Source organism: Nymphaea colorata, chromosome 6, assembly GCF_008831285.2.
Source record: "Nymphaea colorata isolate Beijing-Zhang1983 chromosome 6, ASM883128v2, whole genome shotgun sequence".
In the NCBI taxonomy this organism is placed as follows: domain Eukaryota; kingdom Viridiplantae; phylum Streptophyta; class Magnoliopsida; order Nymphaeales; family Nymphaeaceae; genus Nymphaea; species Nymphaea colorata.
Genome location: NC_045143.1, coordinates 17,040,234 through 17,051,255, shown reverse-complemented (window position 1 = coordinate 17,051,255; position 11,022 = coordinate 17,040,234). Strand labels below are relative to the sequence as shown.

At 40.9% G+C, this 11,022-nt stretch overlaps 1 protein-coding gene across 1 annotated transcript; it reads right to left on the bottom strand.

Annotated features, from left to right (window-relative positions):
• Nucleotides 1-8,350: 8,350 nt before the first annotated feature.
• On the bottom strand, nucleotides 8,351-10,472 carry LOC116255521 (aspartic proteinase PCS1-like). The gene is made up of 2 exons (XM_031631374.2): nucleotides 9,365-10,472; nucleotides 8,351-8,891 (listed from the first exon to the last, which is right to left on the bottom strand). Exons 1-2 carry the CDS (start codon nucleotides 10,328-10,330, stop codon nucleotides 8,589-8,591), a joined length of 1,269 nt encoding a protein of 422 aa, XP_031487234.1. The 5' UTR covers nucleotides 10,331-10,472; the 3' UTR covers nucleotides 8,351-8,588.
• Between the last annotated feature and the right edge of the window lie 550 nt (nucleotides 10,473-11,022).

Here is an 11,022-nt window from a genome sequence, read left to right as displayed (position 1 = left end):
AGTTATAGCCGTTTCTTTTTTTTTTTTTCTCGGGGATTCATGAATTAGCAATGAGCAATGAAAAAAGGAAACCTCAAGTGGCAAGAGGAGTATCTGTACAAATGCATGACAGGTTTCTGCCAGAAAAAGATGCATATATAAACAACAAGTGGATGCATGGCCTTTGAAACCATCTCCCACTTTAGGAAAAACCCAGCAGACAATTGTCTGTCTAAACTCTAAACTATGAACTTTTCTCCTCTAGCTCCTCTTATGAATCAAAGCAGGTGAGAGAATCTTCTCCATAACCATATATGGCTTGGTAATCCGTTGAGAATCTGTTCAAACACGTCTGTTTTGAAAACTGAAATAATTTTGGTTTGGAACTCATAAATTTCTGATCACGCTGAAGTCTGCTAGCCGAGCTCAATGAAGATATTTATTTCTAAATCTCTTTATCCACCAATGACTTTCCTAGCAAATACCTTAACTTGCAATTTCCAAATTAATGGTCTTTGACTGTTGTAACCAGAAGCCAGGGCAATACGTTTCCTTTTGTCAATGTTATCCCAACAAGAGATCCACAGAGCCCAAACGAAGGATCAGCCTAAGGTCATCAAGTCTGAAGAGGTGAAGAGTTCAACACCAGATGTGTGTTTCTTCACATAATCTGTTAGATGTCTGCGCATTTAGTTTGAGATTCCCTGATTCAAGGAGCTGCTCTTTCATGACCAGTTAGGGAGCCATGCAATTGGTGCTCCGCCAAAGAATGGTGCTTTCCTGCAGCTCTGATATTGTCCCAAACAATAGCAGATATCAAGTGTAACGTGATTGCACAAATTGGCACAATGGCACTTCAGAAATCAAACTTTTTAAGTGTTCTTTCAAAAACTTAAATTTCCATGGGACAAAATCTAGAAATCCCTTTTTACACAAGTTTAATTGGACGCATAAACAGGATTTCATTAGAATAAAAAGTTGCAAGAATCTTAAATTTCTGAAATTTTGCGAGGTATAACATATTAAATATTCAACAAAATGATGCAGGTGCGCGTTTTTAGGTTCTGCAACATGTAGGCTACATCCGTATAATTGGAATTTGGAAAGAAAATAATACAAAAATCGGAATTTCCGGTTTACAGAATATGCTGCATCAATTCCATATTCCTACTGAAATAGTGTTAAAAGGCGGTTTTTGGTGCCGTCAACTCTACACCGAATACAGTATTTTCGTAACACCCAAAAAAACAGAACGCTATTAAACAAATTGCAAATACGTTGGAACCAAACAGGAACGGGTCTTTGGAAACCACGATGCACCTTCAACTTAAGATTCTCAACTAGTTCCTGAACTCCAATGTATTTCCATTGTTTTCTTTTACCGACAATTAAATGCATGTGACCTGCTCTAACTTGGAACATTATTTAACTCGGAATCACACTCTTTAGTTAAGCTAAGATTAGTTAAGTCGTCCTATGTGCATCAAAACATATGTGAACAATGATGGCAGAATCATACTGGGCAGGCTGAAGACAACCATGGAGACATAGGCTAACAAAAGTAAGAGGACTAAAAGAAAAATTAAAGGGATCAGTATGATATGAACACATCCTAGAAATTGTCAATGTAGACAAAATTTCCAATAAATAGCCTGTAGATAAGAGTCTTGTTCTGATCAAGACGTTGAATGATGGTTTTGGCTATTAAAAAATGGCCGAATGCCAACGGATATCCATGTGCCAACATGCCCAACTTTTCATATTAAACTGCACGAGACAGACGGTAGAGTGTGCGATTGTTTATAAGCATGCTTGGAATTGGATCGGCGCCAACTGAAATTGGCACAACGACGATGGCTCATGGCTGTAATACTACAGAAGCAGGAAAGAGCAGGTTCAGTAGGCAGAATGAGCAGAAACCGACTAAGCCTGCTGAGTTGTTAGGTTCAGGTCAGGTTCTTCCCTCGTCTAGCTCATGCGAAAGATGAGCTTGAGCCTGATGAATCGTTGTTGCATGACCTGCTAATAGAAAGCTTCACATACTTATCAACAGCCACTTGCTAGAGAGAGAGAGAGACAGAGACAGAGAGACAGAGTTGGGCCTTTGACGAAAGATCAAATTAATCTTTTCTCATTGAAGAACAATGACCAGGCGTTAATGTTGCGCAGATATTGAGAAGAAAATGAGGATACAATTCCTCCTCTAGAAATAACAACAAGAATCGAAATTGGACAAAAGGAAAACCAAAGAAAACAGGAATGTCTACACAAACGCTTACGAAAAAAGAATCAGTAAAAACCAAAACAGAGTTACACTGGTGAATAAATCCGGCCCAATAAAGATCGTCACTATCAATCACCCGTAGGTCAGTAGCTGAGAAGATCAGATGGTGCTGGAGGCAGCTTCTGATTGGGCGCTCTCCATCCAATACCACCCAGGATAACGCGAATCCCCAGCTTGTATGCATTTCCAGAAGACCAAGAACATGGACCTTGTGCAACTGAAAACAAATTTATTGAACGTTCATCAAATATATTACAATGTTAATTGCCTAAATGCCACATGACACATCAACGGCCTTTAATTTTTAAGACTTTTCTGAGAAATGGAACACAAGCTGGTTCAGTAGGCAGAATTCGAATCAGTAAATTAGCTAAATTATGCTAGAAATATGCAGGGCTAGACGAAGCAAAAATTACTTGCTGCAGATATTATTCCTGCAGATCCGTAGTGGGCGTGCAATGCACACACAAACACATAGGGTTCAGGTTGTTTCTGGTACTTGGCTTATCCGCCAAATACGTGATTGCACTCCATGAAAAGTTGGCAATGCAACTGCGTGACCCTCCATTGAATCAATCAAGTTGAAACTTGAAAATAATTTGATCCTTGTTTGCATTATAGTTTCCAAATTCTTGTCCGACCACAAAGAAATTAAACCCATGAAGGTGAATGGCGTGTCTCCGAGCTTTCATGATGCTGGTATCTTGCATCACCAACTCCATACTTGTACTAGAATTGCCACCTTGGTGCCGTTAAAACATGAACATTATTTAGGGAAATGTCAGTGTAATCGAAAGAAACAAGAAGTTTGCTAGGGAAATGGTACTGTAATCGAAAGAAACACGAAGTTTGCTAGGAAAATCTGCAGTGTTGACCCCAGCACGCGGTTTAAAGATGTAATCTTGAAGAAACTGCAGTAGTTGGAAGAATGAAAGAGACATCCTTGACCGATGCAGAGAATTTGGTCCTGTCAGGACTTGACATGTTTCATTGTTAATTAGTTAAAGGAAAACTACCACGTCTAACTTTTTTACAGAAAAACTGCCCCTCTATCGAAAGAGGAACGTTTTGCCAGAACTTGCTTGGTATATTCCTGGGGGCTAGCACAGCAACCACAGCAACCTCTGCCTTGATGACTTTGAGTTTATCGCATTATCAGCTCCTTGAGTAGTATTACTGTGGTTGTCAAATGTCAATGCTAAAGGACAGCCCATTATAGACTATAAGCAAAGTAGGTGATCTTTACCTTTATTATAGCGCCCCCATTGCGAGTTTTATCCCATATATAAGATTGAGAAAAAACTCGAGGGACTTCTAATGGGCGGGGGATTAGATGGCTGGCGTCCATCACTTTTGCTTTCCTAACAACGTTGCGAAACTCATAGCCTCACAAAAGGTATGCATGAAACCCCTTTGGAGCATGTGGGGAGGATGTGATGTGTACTTTTACATTTCATGTTTCATGAATCCCGAAGTTTCTTTCTAATCCACACGAGAAAGACCTGGTCTCCGATGGAGGCGGATCTTTCTATTTACAAAAGCATGGTTAAGTATTGATTTCTGCACAGATTACACGGCAAAGAGGAAATCCAAACTTGAACATAACTTTGGTATGCATTCAAAACTCAAGTATGTTTTTGTAGAAGGGTCAATTCAAGATCAGGCATTTTTTTTTCACTTTTGTTAAAATTTCAACCATCCTATCCAAGAACTTTATTTTGGTCACCAAACCTGCATGTTCATTATCTCCAAGTATTCTTCCTGCCCATCATATCTTATGGATCTAAACATTAATCCACAGTATTGACGTTAGTTTTGCAAAGATATTTTAATCAGAGACATTAATGGGGCCTCCACTAGTGTTTAAAGCTTGAGGGATCTGCATTCTACCATTCTCCCGAGCATATTTGCCGTCGTCGCAGTAACTTCAAGGGTTTCTTACGCACAGGGCATGGTGCTCATCGGTTTTTGTCCAAAAGAAAATACATACAGAGTTTTTAAAGTAGGAAGATCTGAAATTCAAATTGGAAACGTTCAGTGGAGTTACCAAGGACGATGGGAACTTCCTGGTTAGGTCAAGCAAAGGGGGTCGAGACGCAGTATGCTTAGGAGGGGATGACCAATGGCCCACAAAATGTCAAGATGCTAGTTCTCAACCAAAAGTTTATGTGCATGATAGAAGAAGAGAGTCACTCTTTGGCCTGTGATTGTAAAGTTGTACTTATAGGTTTCATCCCATCTGCAGTAGAAACTGTGTTATGTAAGCAGTCATCTGCCCATGCACTGTTCAACTCTCCTGCGCTGCCCACGTACTCCTTCCATTGGTCGATGTGAACTAATTCCAAGGCTCGATCACAACTAATGAGAGTAAAAAACTGATTTCGTTTAGTTACTAATCGCACCTAAACTTTGCATATGGTTTCTGCAACTTGACTCTTTTTAGACATCAAGTACTCAGTTCTCCTTGTCATTATGAATTTTTGTAGGCTACTTACGACTGCATGTTTATGTTGACATGATTGATCACCTTGACAAATGAGCCAGTCTCCTTCACGACCCATGATTTTAGTTCCGGGTGCTGAAACGTGTTGAAGGTGCGAAGAAAGGCACACCACAAATGCTGCCCAGAACAGAAACCCCAAATTTTGAATAGTATTAAGAGTTACATCAATCAATCTTTTTCTGTCCCTCTCTCTGTGCAGCAGCGGTGAAGATATTATGATTTCTTGCATTTTTATATGGCTGAGCTTCATTGATTAGGTAAAAACGTCAGATGCGCACCTAATGAAGAAAGTTTTTTTGAACGATTTTGTAGACCGGTAAACGATTAAACAAGTTGATCAGGTAACTTATGATCATTTTATATGGTTCTCATATTTACTCGATTTACATGCACCATTATCCTTATTATATACATGGAACCCTAAATATCAACAGCACAATTGGCTTTTGGATTTCGTTAATCTTTTGGTAAGATAACTTGGAAATCAAATTTTTAATGTTCTAAAAGGGAAAGGAAAATAGGCAGTTTGAAATGATTGCTTTGGCAGTTCTCTACATGAATTTCATAATTAGTTATAATTTATAAATGTTTTTCCTCTCAAAAAAAAAAGAAAAAAAAAGAAAAGAAGTGCATGCAAAATTGTCTTTGCTTTTTTCTGCTAAACATCTTTGAATGTATAAATATGATTAAGGTCATGAGAGTAATAAATATGAACTTGGGATCACGTTGAAGATAAAACAAATGACAATGCTGGAATTGGGAAATGACAATGGTATCGGTTTGTTTTATTAGAATGAAGTCAACACATAGTTTTCGAAAAAGAAATTTTAATCAGACTTGTTAGAAATTAACCAGTTTCTGGTCCAGCAGGTCGGCCCGATTCCACCGGCTGCAGCTTGACCAAATGGGACGTTGTATTATGGGAGAAAGTAAATTTCAGATTCTTTTATCCAAATAAGGGGCCCGATCCTCGCCGTCGTGTCCGTATATCACGTCCGGTCCTCAAAAATCTCAAATCTCATGTTTGAATAGAATTCCTCCAGTATTGCACCTACAATTTCATTAAAAAAGTGGCCTTACGAATCAGAGGCCGTGGCAATGATTGGCTTTGAAATGTGTACACTCGCGTGATAAGAAATCTCCAAGTCAAAAATGAAATATCCAAACATGAGTGTCTAAACTCTAAGAAGGAGGAGAAAGCTGAAGATAGGTCCATATGTTGGAGCGTCTACAATCACGAATATGAAAGTTGATCCTATATTATTTATTTGGTTGGGTTGGCCGACTAGTGAAAGGTGGGTCATCAATTTGATTCTCGTGGCTACTATTTCACTAAATTGCAAATGATAGATGTGCTGCACTGCAGTTGATGATGAGTGACATATTTCTCATCCAGGTCCAAAAGTAAAACAAGGAAAAAAGGGTGGTGTAATTATCATTGATCGGAAATTTTTAGCGGCTAGTTTAGTTCTCCAATCAAGCTGTATCTGAATTAAGTTCATCCGGTTACCTTTAAAATTGCCAACTCTTCGTGCATATGTTCAAAACATTTAGTCCTCTATTTTATATTTATATATATAGAACAAATAATATTTTTTCATGCAAAATTTTTTTGCTAGGGAAAATGTTTTCCGAAACGTGGCTAAATGGAATGCATGGGGCCCACGTTGGGTGCGCCAAATTACTAAACAGGATTTGGGGCCGACCGAGGGAAGCATGAGTTTAAGGTAAAGGATCATCGCACCCAGACAGAGACCCGAGCCCATCGCTTGTCTACTTGTCCCCGCCGACACAGTCGGTGGGATTCCACAATCATTTCCCATCTATAATTTTATAATTGTGATCCTTCCACTTAAATTTTTAAATTCGGCAAAAAAACTTGGGGGGTGTTTGGATCACAACTTAAAACCTAAGTTTTGGAAGATAAAAATTTAGCTTTGCTTCAAAATACCATTTTATAAGAATGTTCAGATGACATGAAAACTTGGTTCTGTTAAAATCCAGTTTTGGTAAAGGACATGAAAAACCTGACTCTTACCAAGTTTTTCATTCAAAATTGATCTTTTGTCTTTAAACCAAGTTTTTAACTTGCCATCCAAAACCTAACGCATATATGGTTTTATATTTCTCATTCTATTCAATAAAGCTTATGAGCTTCACAAAGAACATCCAAAGATGTATGGGAATGATTTGATTGTTAGCAAGTAAGGTTGGTGGTGATTTGGTGGACTGTTGTTTTCATAAGAATGAAGCTTCGGTTTGCACATAGGGTGGGAATTCTCTTCCTTTCTTTTGAGGAAAAGGCCATGGAACTCCGTGCCTTCATTCAAACAAATCCCTTATCCACCACTTCAACTACAACCACAGCCCGTGATATTTATCAAAATTTTTTTTGAAGATATTTTAAGTTTTTGATATAATCAAAATTTAGTGTTATAAAAATGTATGAATTGAATCGGTCGGGCTGCAGAATGAGCGGACCACTTGAATCATATGCAAATAGCAGATACGGATCCAGCTAAAAAATATACAATTTTTAATTTTTAAAAGGTGCCCATTTGTATTCGTGAAGTTTTAATATATATAAAAAAAAAACTTTCTTTTTTTAATCTATATGAGCATCAAATGGCAGCCTTATATAGTTCGATTGTGATACTCTTGCTTTTGCTTTTTTCCTTTTTCTTGCAGCGTGTCGTAAACTGTTCATTTTTACCATTTCTGCAAATATGTTTATACAGATTAATTATTCTCGCGTACCGTCTTTCTCCACAGCTATTTCCTGTGAAATTTTAAAGCGAAAATCAAGCTACGCGTTTTGCATGTTTTGAAGAGCAGCTGCGGAGTTCCGAGAAAGAAACAAAAAAGTTTTAATTTTATGGACTCCAGAGTACGAGTGGCGGTGAGTTCGTGAAGACGTTAACGGCGAAAAAATGGCCGTGGCCCCCGATTTTCTTGTCGTCTCTCACAGGTCATATATATATATATATATATATGTTAATTAATGGTCGAGGGGTGACTGTATATATCTGCTTAATTAGAGGCGCCGCTGGCTCCACTTCCTTCACATCTTTCTACTTCGCCAAGAGCCGCTCTTCCCAATTTGCAATGCCTAAGTGGGTCCAGCTTTCTTCGGCAGTTTTATACACACATATATATATATATTCCTTTTCATGGCATTGCAGAGAGGCTTGGCTTGGCTAATGAAAGCTTCCAGATACCTCGAAACGTCTCTCTAGAAGCATGGAACCAAGTGGATGCTTCGGTACTCGGCTTTCTTGAAAATCGAATTATCATTGGGAAGTCCCTTTCTAGTAGTACAAAACCTGCAAAACTATGAAGTTTGGTGCAGAAATGCTTTCATTCAGGCTCTTTTATTATTACTTTCTCTTTCTGATGGGAAAAGAAGACGCCATCTTATATAATCCACATTCCAAGTTTCAAACATTATGTCTTCAATGTTCCCGACGTAAGTGCAGATTCATTCCTACAAATAGGAGAATAATTGGAGCATTGCAAAGCTTCATAAATTTTAGTATCTTCTCATTGTTCAATGTTCACTTCTTTGGAATATACTTTTCTTCAAGGAGAAATGAAGGAAACATGCTCTCTCTCTAATCTCTATGTATATATATATATATATTTATATATAAGGGTCCTCACCAGTCGTTTTCATCCTGCAATTCTTGGTAAAATTTTTCATATACAAAGTGACAACTTTGGCTAGAGAGACCTGTACATGTACTTTTTCTGAGACCAAATTCAAAAAACTATTAACAGACAGTCCAAGAAAAAGTTGCGAGCGAGCACATCAGCCCTAGTCCCCTAGCCCCGGACCAACCTTTGGCGAGCCAGGTCGCACCTAGCCGGAGCAAAGCCCAGCCTCGACCTCTCTATGTCGTACTCGACCCACATGTTTTGCTGGTGGTGGTGGCCTATGATGTATGCCTCCACGGGCACCAGGTCCGAGTTTCCAAACGTGAAGCAGTACACCCCTGCCCTGTCCGGCACCTTGTACAGCAGCCTCTCCCCGGTCACCGCCATCTCCGCCCCATTGAACATGAGCACCACCGGCGGCAGCGCCGGCAGCACCCGGCCGGACCACCTGTAGCAAAGGTCATGTGCTCCCTGAAAATCCACAGTTCCCAAAGTAAGAAGCGAGCACGCATGAAGAAAGATGTGTTTGTTTGCAAACAGTCTAGTAGACAGCCCCTTAAGATTGAAATGCAAAGGCAGATATATTGAAAGTTTTCTAAGGACAAGTTTTTCCACATTTGGTGGTGCATGTAAACTTTCTGCTTCTGTTCATAGAAGAACTTTCGATAACTTTTCATTTCGAAGTATTCCTTCTAAAGTCGGCGTGCAAAAAACAGAGCATTTGCATTTATAGGAAGTGATTACAAAAGGAGATACTCGTATCAGAAAGTAAATGAAACAAATCTTTGATAAAATAGTATCTATTAATGCGTCGTAATAAATAACATTTCGAAGCGGAAACGCGGAAAACATCAATGAAATCCATTTTCGTGCTTGAGAATAGGACCCTTCGACATTTTTCTCGATTCAATATTTTTTTTTTTTGCTTGAGTCAAGAAAGTTACCTGGAAAATATAGTTCTTGTCCTCGTACACCCCCAGCAATCCCCTAGTTCGCTGCAAGTACTCGTTCTTCAAGGCCGTGTAGACCGGACCTAGCAGCAGCGTGAACTGGGTCCCTGAGTCCACCATGGTCTGCCCCGCGCCGGTGTGGTCCGGCACGAAGACCGTCTTCGGTAGCGGCAGCACCTTTCCGGCCACCCTAACCCCCACCAACTGGACAGAGTAGGCCACGCGATCAAAGTACGGCAGCGGCATCGAGACACCAACAAACGGCGTATAGTTCAACGCCGCCGACGCCCAGACCGGGTCCGACTCGCCGATGACCAGCACCCCAGAAGAAGACGTGTCGGAGATGCAGTAAGAGAACCGGGGCGAGCCCACCTGCGAGACGAAGGAGAGCGCTCCTCTGTTCATGCCGATCAGTCCGGTCATGGTCTGATCGTCCTTGGTGGAGCTATAGCTCGAGGTGGTGCAGCCGATTACCAGGCTGGGGAGGGTGAGGTCGCCGAGGGAGACGGTCTCGGTGGCTATGGTGCCTTCGCTGGTCGAACCGTCGGCGTAGGCCTGAGCAAAGTGGCAGAGTTTCTTGGAGTCGCAGATGGGCGGGGAAGGAAGGTCTCTGGCCTTGTTCGCGCAGACGTCTGAAGCGCAAGCGAGAGGATGGTAGGAGGAAGATTTCGAAGGGTTGAAGATTGGGCCTCTGAGTTCAGGAGAGGGCTGGCACTGAACCCATGTCAGCTCGCTTCCGGTGTCGACCACCATGTTGATTTGCTGTGGAGGTGTGCCCACCTTGAGGGGAACCACCAAGCTGTAGTTATAGCGGAAGAGAAGCTTGCTTGTTGGTGTGGTGTGCTTTACCGAGGAAATCTTCATGGTTTGGAGGGGAAGAACTACTGGCTTCGAGGCCGTGAAGGTGGGGAAGAAGAAGAAGAGGAGGAGGAGCAGGAAGAAGGAGCAGAGAGTCGTCATGGCTTCCTGCTTTTTCCCGTAATTCACAAGGAATTCTCGAGGGATTCCAGTATTTTGTTGGTGGGATGCAGGAGGAGGGGAGATAGAGAAGCATTTATAGTGCAGAACTTGGTCGATGGAAGCGCCACAAAGAGGCAAAGACTGATTTGGGGAGGGTCGTTTTGGGATCTACTTACGATATTAAACGTTGGGGTCGACCATGGTCCCAGTTCGAGGAGACTGAAGAAAGGAGAGGAGGAGGCAAAAATGAAACGTCATTAGCATCTCTTTGGTTATGAGACAATAGAAAAATGTGGTTTGATTTCATGATCAATGACAGCAGGGAGACATCTCTTTCTAGATATTGTTTGTTGGCATCTTAATTGCGTATGCGTGTATATTAGTGGATGTTAATGACAGTAGGGGCAGTAAAAGCTTTCAGTAGTACGTATTCATCGGCTTTTTAAAGTTTCGAATTTTCAAATCGAGATTCTTTGGCAATGTGCACCAATTCTTGCCCATGACAAATGCTGCCAGCAGGTTGTAGACTAGTCTTCTTGGTGCAGGCGACCTCAAATGACCTTGGGTAGGCTTACGACCTTAATGAGTTTCGCCGACCAACCTGACCAAGTTGTGGGTCCTTCATTTCTAAACTCCATGCCCAGATGAGTAAACCTGGTTCATTGTGAACCGGCCATTGACTGGTAGTTGTT